This window comes from Salarias fasciatus, chromosome 23 (assembly GCF_902148845.1).
Source record: "Salarias fasciatus chromosome 23, fSalaFa1.1, whole genome shotgun sequence".
NCBI lineage: Eukaryota > Metazoa > Chordata > Actinopteri > Blenniiformes > Blenniidae > Salarias > Salarias fasciatus.
The window spans coordinates 14103717-14121299 of NC_043766.1; the positions used below are offsets into that span (position 1 = coordinate 14103717).

Sequence of the window (17583 nt, forward strand, 5' to 3'; positions counted from 1 at the left end):
CAGCTGCAGATTGTACACAAATGCTGTAAATGCACAACTGGTATAAAGGGAATTAAGTTATATTGCCGGTAACCTGGTGAGAGCTGGTTAGTATGGATATTCTCGTGGTGGCTTGGTACAGAGATGCTTCAAGTAGAAACCAGTGGCATTCATACTTTTGGTTTTATATACGGCAGTAATTTGGCTCAGAAATCCCGGCCCATTAGTCAGCTCTGTAAAACACAGCTGTGCATTGTAGTTTTTATCAAAGCTCATTCAAAGGAGACCGTATACTCTGAATGCATGCCGTTACTGTTTTCTGCTCTCAGACAAGCTGAAACAATGAACACTGTGGTGATAATAAATGATAACAAACCGTCTCATGTCTCAGGGAGTGCTTCCTGATTTCATTTGTACTAATATTTGACCATGAATAAAACGACAACAGTACAATGCATTGATAGTGTTATAACTGTTGAGATATAGTGTTGTGTGCAGGTAATTGTTTACAGCTAACAACTATTTATTAGAGTCTAATCTTTTTTTTTTCTTTCAGATACCGTAAGTGGAATTAATTTTTTTTTTTGTGCTGTTTCAAACATCAAGTTAATTGCTTTTTAATGGTTTAAAAGGGACACAGCTTTACATCTTCAAATTACCTTCTATATTCCATTATTTCAGTTTGTTGTACTTTAGTTAGCCAGATATTCACTCACAACAAATAAATCATATCGTCTCGTAAGCTAGTGTTTATCAGCGATAATGACTGATGTTAATATGCCAAAATAATGTTTAAACATGTCAGGATTATCTCAGTGAAGGTCTCATCTAACCTTGGTAAATAACACGAATTGAAAGGAAAATTACCTTAAATTATGTTTTACTTAACCTGAACTATTTTTTACCGTTCTTCAACACTGATTATGTTTCGAAGCGATTGAACAAATTTGAAAATGTCAGGAAATCAGACATCGTTAGAAAATGCAATATCTTCCATCCCTATAGGTTTATTGTTGTTTAATGTTGTTTTATATTTAATTCAAAAGGAAGCAGGTGAAAATACTGTTCAATATTCACTGCTTATTTACCAGGTTAGTTAATTTGTATCACAAAAAGTGAGATTTGTGGTCATCTCCACTCTCAGGAAGAAGAGGAAGAGGGGATGATGGTCTGTGCAGGGTCTCCTACCAGCACCAAGAGCCTGTCTCCAAGGAGACTGCAGAAGATGAGACGGGTATGATACATGCGCGCACACACACACACACACACACACAAAAGCACGCGCGCACAGATACACATCAGTAAATGAGTTAACTGCATTTACACTGACTGATCACACCAGAGCTCACTTTTCCCTTGACCGACATGGATTCAGCTTTCCACTCTTCTACTTCTTGATCGTCCATGTTCTGTTCATCATTTTTCTGTGCTCTCTCTCTCTCTTTCTTTCTTTCTTTCCCTTTTCCCTGTCCTATAAAAGCACTCAGAAGTACAGTAGTTTGTCAGCGTGCCAAATGTAATGATAAGCATTTCGCTATTTCACAGGCGCCCGTGTTGTACGTTCAGTATTTTCCTCTGAACAGCACGGACAGTCGATGCAACTCATCTGCTGGTCAGCATTTCCTCTGAAGAATTTGCTTGTGCACCATAAGTAGATAGCACTTTTTTTTTTTTTTTTTTTTTTTTTTCTTGTTGTGTGCAGACTTGGCATGTGATGTGCATACAAGCTCACAAAGTACACAATCGTCAGTAAATACATGAAGAAAGTTAAATCTGCTTTTTTAGTGTTAATTATAAGACACCAGAGAGAAGTGTAAAATTACACCTGCGCATATAGTTCTTAGAGTAAGAAGTTTGGTTTCATGCTATTAAAATTGCACACTTGTGAGCTAAATGCATGCACACAGCCTCAGGGTTATATCTCACACCTCATATCTGTACCACTGTAGTCCCAGCTGAAGCTTTTCTGCCTGTTGTTGTTGGATGAATATATGGCCAGTGGACTTACAATTCGTCTTAAAAAAAAAAAAAGGGGGGGAAAAAAAACAAAAAACATGCCTGCATGCTCGCACTGACATTTTGGTCACAGTCATGTAAGAGTGTGATTAGGAGAGGTTGTGCTGTCTCTAATTAGTGTTGTGTTTCCTATGTGTGTGTGATGATGCTGGAAAGTCTTAGCGCAGATGAAGGTGTGATGGCCAGGGAGAGGAGAGGAACGGCAATTAGGGGCTTTTCTAAAGGCCCCCCCCCCCCCACACACACACACACACACACACACACACACCCAGCCAGGGAGCGTGCACACACAGACAGCCAACGCAGATTAACAGTTAACACAATTGATGTGCGCACACACCCAAAAACATGCGTGCACGCTCAACACACACATAAAGGAATCAGGGTATACACACACACACACACACACACACACACACACACACACACACACACACACACACACTCACAGCCCTGTTCATGCCATTGAGGCCTGCTCATTGCCACAGTAACGGGTCCCTGGAGACCGCTCGAGGAGGAACATGCAGGACACAGGATAGCATGTCCCACAGCACTGCTTTTGTGTCTGTTTATGTGTAATCAATCAGTTTCTCATACAATTGTTCTCTTTTCTCATTGCCCTCAGAGCCCAGGTATATCAGTGTGTTACCTTAACCAGTTCCAATTAAAGCCTTTTGCACGTCTTCTTTGGTTTTGTTTTTGAAGTTTGGTGACCTGAGATTCTTCTTTCTCACCTGCAGCTTGAGAGTCAGGAGCGTGTTGACAGTTTATGGCCTCTGAATCTGCAGTGAGCCCATAAACATGAGCATCTTTGCAGACAATTTTTTGAAATGATTCTGGAAACATCAAAATTATTGCAATGTTTGGGTGTGTAGCAGTATATATTGACTTACTTTTTTTGTCATTTCTTAATATAAAAAAACAATCTAATCTCAGAATGATGATTGACTGTTTTTGGAAGAAATACTTAATTTTTTTAAATCAAACTGCAAAATTATTGGCAACATATATGCTGATATAGAGAGTGTTTCCAGGTGTAGCGTCTCTCCACACTAACGTTTCCTTTATGTTCACCAGACTCTTGACTAAACAGCATATGTACATTTCAGCTGGAGAAAAATGTAGCCATTGTTCTCTCTCTCTTTGTGTCCCTCACCTTTCCATCTCTTTCTCTTCTGAGCCTGCTTCCAATGAAATGTTGATGCTGTTTTTCTGCCCGCTACTGTCTTGACCAGGTGTTCCGCACACGAAAAATTGATCTCAATGGGACATAGCCCGGTTAAATAAAGGTTAAGTGAAATTATCCACACCCCCTCACCATCCCCAGACTCCTTGTCACCACACACACACACACGCATATAGTTTAGCAGCCTCACTCTGAACTCATCATTGCTTTTAAAAAGTTGAAGGAAAGAAGTTTATCATAATGTATATACAATAACCATGTACTGCAATTCTGGATTTTTATATATATATATATATATATATATATATATATATATATATATATATATATATATATATATATATATATATATATATATATATATATATATATATATATATATAAAGAAAAAAAATTAATTAACATAAGAGAGAAAAGGAAGCCTTATCATTTATGGGTGTGGAGTGAATGTCTGAAGCACATGTAAAGCGATAGAATTTAACAAATCATCACATAAAACAGATTACAGCTTGGAGGAAATTCAACAGTTTCAAATAAAAATCATTTTAAAATATTGGATTCATAGCAGACTAATTACAGAATATTCAGTAAGTCAGGATAGATAAGAGAAATGTTTGATACATTGATCTGAGTGTTTGTGTAAACTGCTGATGAAAAAACATTGTAGAAAAGAAAATATATATAACATGACATTTTTTAAAAGACACACCCATGTTTAATTTTTTTCGTTTCATTATCAAGTGGAATCAGCTCCCCACTTAAACACATGAGCCAAAACATATTTATCTCACATGCATTCGTTCAGTGGCATATTTTTTTTGAATTGTGGTTTCAGGTATTTGTTCATGCCTTTTACTGAGTGACCAGCTAATCCTCATTCACTTCAGAAACACGTCATCATCCAATGCTCCAAAAATGTGATTTAATTAGGGACATTCCACATTGCTGTATGAGGGGGGGGGAAAAAATCCTGATACATTTTTATCATTCATGATTTTTTTAAGCAACATCTCTATGTGTGTCCTTGAAATGAAATGAATGATCCTGGAGAAGCTCCTTTAATTAATCATAGCAAAATAATCAGAGTTATGAAATTCAAATTCTATTTGATCAGCCAACACGTGTACCAAAGTGGAAGTGCTGCTGTCATGTGCACTCATATTTCAGCCTTATCCGGCAATGTGGGTGATTTGTAGTGTTTGGTGAGCGTGTTGATTAAGAATGTAGGAGTAATCCTTTCGTTTGACAAAAACAAGACTGAATTGGACCGCTGACTTCTCTTCTGATGCAACAAACAACAACCATTGTTCTGGCTCCTGTATCATTTTGTGTGTGAGTGCCAGATTCAGTTTAGGAGTTTGCATATTTGTGTGTCTGTGTGTGTGTGAGTGCGTGTGTGGTGCTTTTGAGCATCAGCAATCAGAGAGTATGTGTGTAACGCATCCCTCCAGCACGCAAAGCTGTATTTGAGCATGTGTGTGCTCCAAGTGCACAAACATGCATGCATTTAGCTGTTCGCCTCAGGTTGGAGGCGGTGGAGTGACAGCTGCTAAGAGCACAGAGGAGAGCAGAGGTTGGGACAGTGTGATGGGCAATGACAGCCAGCAGGCTTGTGGCCGGGCTCAGCCTGAGGCTCTGGACTCTTCACCTGGTGAGGCAGGAGGGATGCCAGCCCGGGAAGCAGCTTAGGGTTGAGGGGAAACAGAGAATGGACACACAGGAACAAAGTCACATGGACACTTCAGAGTGTGAAGGCTGTCCTGTGTGTGTGTTCCTCCTCTATCTCTGAGTGTGCCCGGTCAGGGGGAGATTTGTTGATGGCCATGTAGACTTGCATGTGGGCTTTTTTGTTTTTTTGGGGTTTTTTTTTTGGTATTTTGAGGAATACACAATAACGAGGAGGAAGTTTTAAAGCTCAAAGATGCTTGCAGTGTGTAATTGTAATGTATGGACATCTTATTTGTAGAATTGCTAAGGTATTAATACTTTTTTTTGTGATACTGATGGTATTGAAAAGCACGAACTACTGCTTAATGGGGATATCTAACAGGAACTGTGTAATATTTGTAATGTATGTTCCAGAGCTCAGAGAGTGTGTTTTTTGTCGCTCATAATTGAAATTTTTTTCTGATTCTGTAAAACAGTTCAGTTAATCCGGTAATGGTCAGTGTGACTAGTTAGAATGCATCGCAGGGTACTCTTAGCATGGCAATTCTGTTCATAGCTGTGTGTGTTTTCATGGTTATTTGTATGCATTTGTATTCCACACTTGGGTTAGTTTCTGCTCCTTTCTGAAGTCCTCGCTGAAACCAAAGTGCCATCTCCTGGCAGCAAGGCGGTACTGCAGTGCACCCATTCACAGAAAGACACCTGGTGATTTCACTGGATATGTCTGGTTCGGTCTGACAGAATGAGCATTATGCACATTTTTCTGTCTTTACATGGCTCCCGTTTTAAGCAAAAGTTGCAGTCTTTCAGCAACAGCCAGTTGGACAGAGTAGCAGTGGATCTCCCCTCAAACGCTGCCCCCCCCTCCCCTCCTCCTTTCGAGCGAGCGGCTCTTAAACAGGCATACACAGACTTGGCCGTACTTCTGCAAAGGCTTTGCTTCTCCCCAAGGTTTGTTTGCATTTTACTGGCATCACTTTACATACACTGCCAAGCTGTGAGATCAGTGCCCACTCAGAAATACCATATGAAATGTATAAAGTAAGACCAGCTATTAAAGTCCAGCAGCATTTGGCCCTGTCACAGAGAGGCAGCGCTGCACCTCACAATGGGTCACACATTTAAGGAGGGTGAAGAGAAGGGGAAAGTTTGTTTCTCCACTAAAATAGATGGCGATGATTGTTTTTCCGTCGTAGCTACTAAAAGGAAATGCAATTTATTTTTATCTTATAGGCACTTTTTGCTGGGATCTTGTATACGGATGTGCTGTTTTGACAGATTAGAATAAAGAAGAGCTTAGTCATGTTTTAAGATTATACCTGTGTTTTCATGTTTTTTTTGTCTCTTTTGCTTTTTCAACATCTGGAGTATTACAATTACAAATGGGGAATTAATAAAGCCTCATGTTTATCTAATAAACACTGAGCTTTTCCAAAAACAAACTGGATCGAGTTGGTATTACTTGAAACACCCATTTTATTATTTTCATGATTCCTGTTGGCTCCCCTGTGGCACCATGGTGGAGAGGAAGGAGTGGAAAGAGGCAGACAGACAGAAACAGTGACATCTGTCACTGACAACAGAGTGACGGATGCAGAAAATGAGAGACAGGGAGGCATGGAGCAAGAATCACCTTTTCATTTTCACCTTTCAGCATCCCATTAGTCGACAACGCCAAGCTAATGAAGGAGCAGTATGATAATATGTTGCTCTCCTATTGTGTGCTTTGCACTGTCCTGTCAGGCCTGAGGAGATATGGGACGGTGACGGAGCTGTCACAGCTTTAACGGGGGACCTGGTTGGACTGGTGGAGAACATCTCATCGCGAAAGCTTCTACATTTTTGTTGTTGTTTACATTGACATGCAGCGCATCCCATTTAAATCTCAAATTTAACTGCTGCTGTTCGCTTTGACAGCGCCGAAGAACTGGTAATATGCTAAGAAACTGACAAAATCCTACTTTGTAGCTGACATTACCAGCGAAATGAATGCAGTATGCCGACCCCTGTCCCTTTTTTTTCTTTCGTAATAGGAGATATACCATTCCCTGCACCAAAACTGCTTCTCCTGTCATAAAATGCTTGGTTGTTGTAAATAGTTTAATCTTAAGTGTTGTGCTTAAGGGTCACAGTGAAGAGAGAGAATGACAAATTGATAAAGCTGTGAAGTGAAGTACCATCCATTTACTACTCCCCATGGAACTTCCTCGTGGGGAGACGACACCAAAATCTGTAACAGAGATCAGAGGGCCAGACTTGGTGACCTGCGTCTGGCTGTGTTTGGGTTCACCTTGCTTTAATAAACACCTAGACGCAGAGAGAGGCCCTGCCTCCCTCAATACTGCAGCATTGCACAAATGAACACTGTAAATAACCGCACATACCATCAGCCTGCATCGCATGAGCGCCTGGTGTTTGTGCGCAAGTGTTTTCTGTCCAAAGCCGACCCTCCCCGAGTGTCTCACAGGTGCATCTCCGCTCCGCTGGTCTGCTTGGGCTGGCTGGCACGTTGTTGGCTCGGCCCCAGATTTACTGCCCTGACACAGGAATCCATTAAAGGCTGTTTAGGGATCCCAGGCCTGAGCCCCTCAGAAATCTCTTTCATTATAGCTCCAAGCTACCATGGAAGGGGAGCGGCTTGGCCAATCAGTAGTGCCACCACATGTGTTCGTGTTTAGCCTGATGGCTGAGAGACTTAAATGGCTACTGCACACATCTCCTTTGCTGACTTTTATGGAGAAAATGGCACTTTAACTCTTTGTGTCTTTTTTTTTTTTTTTTTTGTAATAGTGTGTGTGTGTGTGTGTGTGTGTGTGAGTGTGTGTGTGTGTGTGTGTGTGTGTGTGTGTGTCTCTTCCGTGGCTGAACACTGTGCTGTAAATGAGGCCAGGCCACTCACACGTTACATTCCCCCTGTCTGGCTGGCACAGTGTCAGCTAATCGGGTCCAGGTCTTGGTTCAGGGGTCCGATGCTGACCCCCTCAGTGCACCCCTCGACCCCCTCAAACCAGACACACACACACACACGCACACACTCACACTCCACTCCCATCATTCTTTGCAGCTTTAAAGAAATCTTATCCACACCTCCCTACATTTCCTTCCTTCCTTTTTTCGTTTGTTCGTTTCTTTCTCCGGCCTCACCTTCACCTTTGGCTCTCTGATTTTCCCTCTGCTTTAGCCACAGCTCCATTTTTTCATGTCTGAAAGTCACCCCCCGTGCTGTGCTCCCTCTTTTGAATTGTAAAGAACATTTCTCAGAGTGATGAGCTTTGATGCTGTTGCTGCAGCCAAGGATAATTTACAGAGAAAAGCGTAGAGGTGGAGCGACATCAGTATAACAAAAAAAAAAAAAAAACTCAGTGCCTACATGTGCGAACAATGACTGATTGTTGGCAGTGGTGTCGTGCAGACTAGACGTCCTCACGAGAGTTTGTTTGATCTCAACACACACACACAGACTGAAGGAGTTAAGATGTTGCCTGCCCAAGAAAAAATGGACACTGTGGGTCTGCGGCGAAATGCAAGATGAGGGAAGCACAATGCAAAGAGTGTAAAATATAAAATGAGGGATAGTGTTAACAACGGCGAACATGGGCACACAGTGAGAGGAACATGTGCGTGGTGGTGGAAGGCATGTTAAATAAGTGGCCGGGGGCAGATTTGGACTCCCATGGGGAGAGTCCTGCCCTGCTCTGTAAAGCTTCTGTCTCTTCCTTAACCTGCCCATTAAACATGGCGCACAGGTGGCTTATTAAACCCACTGTGTCAGACAACTGCAGTATCACACTGATCACTCAACGCTCCACTGTGACAAATACAATTTCGTGCACTGGTGACACGATGATTAATATAGTTCCCCATATCTTAACTCTCAAGCACCTCGCAGTTCACCTGTAATGCTGAGCTTTATAAAATGCAGCAGGATTTTCATCCCCAGACCCAAATTTGACAAATTTAGCCTCAACCCTCAGGGTCCCAGCACATTAAAACAAGCTATTAGTCCTGTCTTACGAGGACCCACCAGACACAGACCAGCATCTTTTTTTTTTTTTACTCTTGAATCCCTAGTTGTAGTTTTATGAAGAGCTGTACCTCAGCGGAGCACCATTTTCCGCCCAGACTCCGTGTTTATCACAAGCCTTCCACTATTAAGATGAGAGGCTGAGACGCCCTCGGGTCCACTTTCATTGTTTTATCATGTTATTCTCTGTGTCTAACTACATCCACTTGCTTTGTTATTCTCATTAACAGCAGAACTTCAACAAGTCTCCCAGGAGCATGGGCCCTCCAGAGCTTGGCTTCGGGCTGGATGATGACGAGCTGGACAACACCAGCAAGTAAGTCAGAGAAACCGTTTTCCCTCTGTTTTAAATCTATATGCCAAGATGTGGTAACTTTGGTTTATACATGCAAAAGCTGATGGCATGCTAAAAAAAGCTTCTTTTTTTTTTTTCCAAAGGCATACTCTTATATATGCTCATGATAACACTGCCCCCAAGTGGATACATTTAGGAATGGCATAGTTGGACTGTAAACGCAGTCCAGGGACGCGGTTTTGGAGCGGCTCTGTTGTCACGCAGCAATATGGCCCAGATTTCATTCCAGGCCGCAGCTTTTTATTTGTGTTGTGTGTGTTCTCCGTGTGACTGTGTGTGCTTCGTCAGGTTGCTCTGGCAGGTTTTTTTTTTTTTTTTTAATATCTTTTGTCTAAAATTGTCTTCTCTTAGCAGCTCAAATAATTTAATTTGTTTTAGTTTTGGTCGTCCGTTTTTCAACAGCAATGTTACATTTCATTTTTCCTTTTACTGTTTTGCTTATGTTTTATCCATAGACCTGCTCCTGCTTTTTGTTTTCAGTCTGTTTTATTTCATTGTTTTTTCCTGAAAATTTAATGTTTTTGATATCTTTTCCGTATTCTTGTTGATCATCGTTTAGTTTTCATTTCTTCATTTGTTCTGTCTTTTTGCCACCTTGTCAATAGTTTGCAGCGCACTTTGAATTGCACCAACTTGTGTGAAAGGTGCCATATAAGTGAAATTCAGTGGGTTGATTTTGACGATGAGACGCCTTAATGAAACGCGACAGATGAATGTCGGTGTGACTGAAGACTGCTGTCCTCTCTCCCATCGATGAAGGATCTCCTCAGAGGACAGCGGGGACGTCCCCTCCTACACTGAAGACAGCGATGAGTCCTACTCCCTGGATTTGGACATTGACTCCTCTCGCTCAGGACAGATGAACCTGCTGGAGGAAATCCTCGACTCTCTCACCACCACAACAATGGAGCAAGGAAAACTCAGCGCAGCCAAGAGTCTGGACTTCTTCAGGTCTATGGACGACCTGGACTACAAGGCTCCGGTATGAAAGAAATGCTTTTTCCAAATCTTGTGCCATAATAAATACAGCTTTTAGGAAATCAACTTGTAGGATTGGTATATTTTAATTATGATGAACTGATAAACTGATAAAATATTTTACTTTTAGATGTTTACTTGAAGGTCTCTCTGCTTAGAGCCTGTCTGTCCTCTTTCAGAATGAACTTTTGGTTAATTCTGATTAATATATGTCCATAGGCAATGAGTACATCTTTAAGATAAAAACTAAAGACGACCCCTGCCAGAGAGCTCTGATGCTTGAATATTGTGCCATATATATGTAGTGCTCACCAGGAATTGGCTAAAGTGTAAAAATGAGTTATGGCTTCAGATTGTCGTCAGTACTTGCCAAGTTGTAGGTATGCGCTCACAAATGTCTGCTCCTCTCATGCTGCTTTTTACGGTCATCTGTTTAGGCACAGCAGCAGGTGATGAATGATGCTTTTATCAAATTACAAGCACTCAAAGTTTTAAGTGAACCACTCAAAATGGTCCCTGAGAGAGTGAGAGTTCACAAGGGAAAAAGCTAAAACAGCTAGATTTAGACAAAAATGTGCCTTAAAGGTAATCATGAGAAAGATTGTGGAACACTGTTTGAGTAAATCCACCTCTGAAAATGAGCATGAGAGACTGCGTGAGTCCCGAAGATTTTATATTTCCTATTTTCATTTAGGAAAAGATGTATTCATTGGTGGACATGCCTAACAGTCTTTTGCAAAATGTTATCATCAAGATAGACTGAAATAAAATATTCTGTTGCTACTAAAAATAGGACAGCATATATGTGATGATACTTTGTTCTGCTCGTTTATATTGTTGACTTTTTCTTTTTTTTTTAAACAGACGAAGCCCGCACCGTGCCGTGAGTCCGACCCTGCAGATGAGAGCGGCGGTGGTGGAGGCGGGGATCAAGGCGGATGGAATATGGGTCAGGATGACAGCGCAGTTCACGGGAAACACCTTCCTCCATCCCCGCGCCGGCAGCCGAACAAGAGCAGCCTGAAGGTGTCGAAGAAACCTCCAGCAGGTCCTGCGGTCCCCTCCATCACAGCTACTCCGCCCTCCGATAACGACGACCAGCCGCTCTCTCATCAACCCTCAGCCTCCAAGTCTCCCCCTCTACCTCCAGGGCGACAGCCAGGGGACCGTTTGTCCTACTCGCCCGGCCTGTCCCACAGAGTCACGCCCACATCGTCGTCTCCCGCGCTCACTCACACCTACAGCTCTTCTCCTGTACCAGCAAGCCGCTCTCGGACCATCTCAGACCCTCAGAGCGGCTCCGAGCCTTCTCCGGCCCAGCCTCAGACTTCCTCCACCAGCATCCTGAGGAGGAAGGTGCTGTCCAAGGAGACGGTGAGGCAGTACCAGGAAAAGGCTCTTCAGAGGCAGGGCAGCAAAGCGGGGAACCCCGAGGAGCAGGGCAGCCCGTTGAGGAACCACCAGTCAGCTATGCAAGTCCCATGGGAGAAGGAAGTGTCCAAAGAGGGGCTCCTCGGGCTCGGTCTGTGTCGGGGTCCAGGTAAAAGCTCAGGGGCGGCTGTGGTGCAAGACCAAGGCCTGCTGGAGGAGATTGAGTCCATGTGTTGTCTTGGACCGGTCCTCCACACCAGCCTGCAGCTCTCACAAGTCCACTGCAACAACAGCCACCAGCCGGTCCAGGGCAAAACCGCAGAGGAGTCTTAAAGGACACTCTGGACACAGCCTCTTTGAAAAGCCACAGGTTTTACCCCTCTTTTACAAAAAATAATGTGTCAGAGAACGTCATCAGCTCTGCCGCGTTTGCCCTTCAACTTTTAGCCAGGAGGAGAAATTATGATAAAGAATTATTGAAGTAGGCAACTCAGACAAAAGTCCAGATAGGATCCAATAGGAGGAGGGGAGCAGGTGCACCGCAGGATTATCCATCTGTCATCCATCTCTATATGTTTGTAAGACTAAAGCCTTATTTATGGTAAGTGAAAAACTCAACTTGTTTCAGGAGCTGCAGTGAAATATAGGTATCATAAAACGACAACAAAAAAAACATCCTTCATCCAAAAGTTGAGAAAACTTTCCCTCTCAGTGAGGCAGAGTGGCAACAGCAAGTATTTGTACTTAACTGATCAAATCTGTGAGTTTTTAGGTTTAAAAAAACTAAGCACCTCTGCAGTTATGATCATAATCACAAACGACCTGGCAACAAGGAGATTTTTATAGTGTTTTTTTTTCCCCCTCCATTTCTATCTGGAATCCTGAACATATTGTATTTCCATACCCTTTTTATTCTCCACTGCAGCACCCAAAGAACACCGTGGAAATGCATTTTCACGCACAGTTGTTACGCTAATGGTCAAATTCACCATCGAAACCTGAAAAACAGGCTCAGTATTTTGTCAGGATTAAAAAGGGACGGCATCTCCTGGAAACACAGTCATGTTAATATTAAACTCAGAGTTTCAAACAGGTCGCACAATGAATTTGCACTTGCTTAACACAAATAATACTCAGTTACTATTGTTACCTGGTACAGATATGAGCAAAAATGGACATTTCAGATGCAAAATGCACTCTGGCCTTTAAAAACTAATTGTATGCTGTGTAATTTAATGTTTTTTTGTTTTTTTTTATCACTATGCCTTAAATGGACATGTGATTTGCTTTTGAAACCGATGTATTGATTTTAGCCGGCACAGCAGGTGCTTTGTAATCAGAATCACTGCTGCAGTCTTAAATACAGCAGATTGTAATTCCTAAACCTTATTTTCATTCTTTTAAATTAATCCAGTATTGCACGCTTTAAGTTGCTGTGGGAAACTCCCTCCCTCGTCCTGAATTTCTCAGTGCTGCAAATCGATTCAAAAGCTACCGAAAGAAAAATCACTTGAAAAACAAACAGAAAAGAGTTTATGGTTCATCTCCTTTTCTTTCCCACTGCCCACTGTCACCACTCTCCTCTCCACTTTGTCTTGTCAGAGTTCTGCTTTTTACTGCTCTTCGGCGCGACTGATCTCGCTCTCCACCTTAAAAATTGAGACCAGTTGCGGCTGAGCTTTTGAGGTTTGCCGTGGAGGTAGAAAAGGTGAACTTTAAAGGAAAATGCTGGTTCTGCTTGCACTTTTATGATCAACAAATCTCATGAAAAAGTCTGAAACCAAGTGCGCTGAAGGTTTATGTGGTTTCAGTCGGCCTCTTTGTTTCAGTCGAAGGCACGATGGTCTCAGGCAGGACACAGTAACAGGAGGAAGGCGTGTATTTCCTGGCGACTGCAGACACAGAATCAATGTTAGTAAAATGATTATTTGTTTTGGTCTTTTCAGAGGATTTGCTGATCATAAAAAGTATTTTTATTACTGCTATTATTTCTTTCTGTCTTCTTTGCCTTTTCCTGTTTCACATGAGGAAATGTAATCTGCCCATCTAAGTTTGAGTCACACTGTGATGCCATGCAGTGGTGGATGATTGTACTGTAATGAAGCAATATAATTCTCCTCCTGAGTAGCGACATGGATGTAATGTGAACAGAGTCTAAAGTATTTCTGTAACAGACTCTCCCGTGGAGAGAAACGTCGTGTCCAGAGATTGTGGCTTCCCATCATTCTGTGCGTCACCACAAACCCGGAGGAAAAGGAGAAAGCTTTTTCATGTGCTTTTGTTGGGATTATTACATTTATGGTTCGTTGTTCTTATGATTTATGCCAGACGCCAGTCAGTGTGGCAGTTTAATAGCAGCTATTTCTCCACTTTTTGAGTGCTGCTCTGCGTTAACGATTTGCTCATAAAGTCTTTGGCATGCTTCTAAAAGCCTGAGAATCAGTCCTAGTAATTCCAAAAAGGAAAGAAAAACTGTGGGCAGTCCCTGTACTGCTCTTGCTCAATATAATCACTTTACAAAACCTATGTACTATGCAAATGTTTAAGAATATCTTAAAAAAGGTACGCTTTCTCTAATAGTAATTATATTATACTCTATGTTTCTACTCCCAAAAAAACAAAAAAAAAAAAACTTAACAAAAAGCAATCAGATTACTTTCTAGTGGAAGTAAGCCTCAAGTATCCCCAAATAAATGAATAAATACCTTTCAAAGACTACTTAAATGTGTGTGAGCTGAGCTGAGGCGTGGTAATGATGGAGTGAATGGTGTGCCTTATACAGTGCAGAGTTCCTCCCACTTTGATCTCAATGACTTTACAGTGTTATAGGAAAGAAGTGTATGCAATGTTTGTTGGGCCCGCCTGGCAACACAGTCAGGAAGAGCTGAACGTTTTGGTATTTACACGATTACTGATGTTTGGACCTGAGAAGCTAACCTGAGCTGAACTCTGGAGCTGGCTTTGTTCTCTGGTTGATGTTGCGGTCCAGCTGGAGCGACTCAGTGTTTTCTTCTGTGCAGCGGTGGTCGTTCCTCCGATCTCGTAGTTTCTCTGGGCTCTCTGGGGCTTTCAGCAGCATAATGACTCGTGAGCGTGCGTGTGTGTGTAGCTGTGTTGACAATGGGGTTTTCTTTGTTCTTACTGAGATAGGTGTCGATTAAAATTTGTGTGATTAATACTGCCTGTAATATGTTTTGAAGACTAGAACAACTGTAAATGTCTCTTTCTTCACCTCCACCACAGACTGGCTTTTTAGCTGAGTTTTTTCTAGTAGATATTTATTAAATTCACCTGCTGTGACGGAATGATGTCCATCTTGTCAGGTTTTATTGGTCCTCCTAGTAGGCTGGCAGGCTGCAGGTCGTCTGGGCTGCACTGTGTTTTCTTTGCCGTACGGTTTTTATGACACTTAAGCAGCGCTGCAGGAGCACCTAGTGATTTCAAGCATAACATCAGTGTCACTGGCTTTACAACCATGAGCCTGAACGTCCAGATTTCATTCCAACGAAAACTAGAATTACAGACGAATTTGAGTCAGAGCAGAAAAGAAAGAAAAGTCTGTGAAAATCCAGTGGACTGACAGGTTCGCCTGAAGTGTGGATGAAGACAGAGACACTGACAGCCCTGTGTGGACACTGTCAATTAAACATATTGCACTTATAACATTTATTTGTACACACACACATTTTATTACAATAATCTGTGGATTCACAAATCTGGGTAAGCACTTACAAATCTCATTACTGCACACATGCAGATTTCAATATGCATACTCAGAGTCAGACAGAAGCTGCTGTCCACGGGCGCTCACGAGTCATTTCGCCACTACAAATGTCCTGAGAGGTTCTTTCCTAACTCTTCTGTTAATTAAATACCTTCTTTGACTGTGCTGTGAGGTGACTGCTTGTATAGTTTGTGCTCTTTTTTTTTTTTCATTTCCTTTTTTTGAACAGTTACAGCCACTTGGCACTAACTGTATTTCAGAAAATCTCAGAGGAGTTTCTCTAGTTGATTTCATATTGATTAAAAAAAAAATTATTTTCAACTGAATAGACGTGTATTTTTGCTGGCTTGACTATATTTTACATGGATAATATATAATTGCTGTTGTCTGTTGTTTTAAAAAAAGACATCTAATATTTGAATGTTTTAGATTTTATTTTTTGAGAAAGGAAAAGAGAATATTAACAAAATGTTCCATGTAGCCATCCATGTTTGCAAGCATTTGACAACTTCTCATGAAAATGAGGTGAGAGACTGACGTGCTCATACCTGGTACAGTGCTAACTGCTGTAGCTGCATGTATGTACCTGTTTGTGCTGTATGCTATGGTTTTGTTTTGCAGATGAAGTTTATTCTATCGGTATTATTTCAATTTTTCGCACCTCCATCAATTTCAGAGTGGTGCACAGGACAAAAAGGTCGAATTATTTAGGAGAGGCATGTCCTAGCCACTGTAGCTGTAGAAGGTTATGGGGACACCATGTCTTTTTTTTAAACTTTGGTTTTTTTTTTTTTGGTTTTTTTTAAAAAAAGTTGATTAACTGTGGATCTATCTACTTTAGTGGGTTTCAAATGTGATTGAAGCTCTGTGTGGGGAGAGCTCATCCTGCTACGCTTTGACACCCCCCATGCAGCGGAAAAGAAAAAAAAAACTGATTGTAAGGGCATTCACATTTCAATGTCTGCAGGCTTCAACAGTAACAATTACTCACTGTAATCGTTATTAAATGAGTAATTGGAATTGTGATCCTGAAATTGCGACTCTTGCTGTGAGTTGGAGATGATTGTTTATGTAGCAATGCTTCCTGAGGTACAGACAAAAAAAAAAACAAAAAAAAACATGAAAGTCACTTTCTGAAACCACACCTTTTAAAATCTGACACTGAACAGTGTAGAGACTCAAATACAGACTTGAATGTGAGCTGCCTGTTTTCATTCCTCCGTCTCCTGTTTTGTTACTGTAACTCTTTCTGGCTTTCTGATGCTGTGCACACTTGCATGTTCTCAAAACAGAAGAAACAACCGAGGTCAATCTAATGTGCTATTGATGAGTAACTTGTTACAACTGCACACAATGTATGCACTGTGAACTGAAAATAAATTATACTGTTTCATGTTTACACGTCTCGAGTCTCTTTCTTATCAAAGCTGCATTGTTTGACTTACTTGGTTTGACTGCTGATTGGTGGTGTGTCTCCTGCTGTCCTGTGACAGTGTGGTGCAGTGGTTCGCTCTTTCACCTGAAAGCTACGTTACCCAAGTTCACGCGAGGACTTTTTTTTTTTTGTGGAGTTTGCTTGTTCGCCATGGCCATGCACAAGTCCTGTCTATGTTACTACAACAATCCAAAGAGCAAACTGACTCTCTCACTATGTGGCGTACATTATTTTAAGACACAATTCGAAATATTGTATGAGTTGTTCATTTCTTATAGAGGACAGGAAAAGGATGACTGCATTTCACCCAGAAGTCTGGGACTTCAGTTGTTTTGCATGAATTATTTGCAGTTTTTTACCACCCAAATCAAGCTCAGTATGCTTTCCACACTATATCACTATATCAGCTTATTACACATTGAGAAACAGCTGTGCGTGGTGCAACCATGAATCCTGTAAAATGCACAAGTGTACAGATTTGCTGAAAGGTGATATGTTTCAGCCATCATTTGAGTCTCGATGTTCTGACGATGATTCGGGTATCGTTTTGCTTTTTTTTAGTGAAACTGAACTCAGTTATGAGAATGGTTTGCACTCTCGCCTTGAGAAGAATTACCCTACTTCGAGTCGGGGCTTAAGGGCTTTTTGTTTTTCAGTGTATCTTTTGCATATTCACTCTGTTTGTTCATGTTAAAACTGAAGACCAGTCAGACGGCAGCATCACACTGCTCCTAAAAACACTTTATTTAAATAAAATAAATTATAACATGGTTTGATGAAACAGCTGGCACCAATCCAGCTTTAAAATAAAATTCTGAGTTAAAAAAAAAATCGGGACAAAATATAC

The 17583-nt window shown here is 41.5% G+C and overlaps 1 protein-coding gene across 3 annotated transcripts in view; it reads left to right on the forward strand.

Annotated features, from left to right (window-relative positions):
* Nucleotides 1-15695, forward strand: part of dennd1b (DENN/MADD domain containing 1B) — a 114966-nt gene extending 99271 nt beyond the window's left edge. For 2 of the 3 annotated variants that reach the window (XM_030083691.1, XM_030083693.1), the window contains 4 exons: nt 1124-1213; nt 9104-9189; nt 9988-10210; nt 11071-15695. In XM_030083691.1, coding sequence (XP_029939551.1) covers nt 1124-1213; nt 9104-9189; nt 9988-10210; nt 11071-11910 — 1239 coding nt within the window. In that variant the 3' untranslated portion in view covers nt 11911-15695. The remainder of the gene's footprint in view (nt 1-1123; nt 1214-9103; nt 9190-9987; nt 10211-11070) is intronic. The other variant, XM_030083692.1, reaches the window with a different exon arrangement.
* Nucleotides 15696-17583: the final 1888 nt, after the last annotated feature.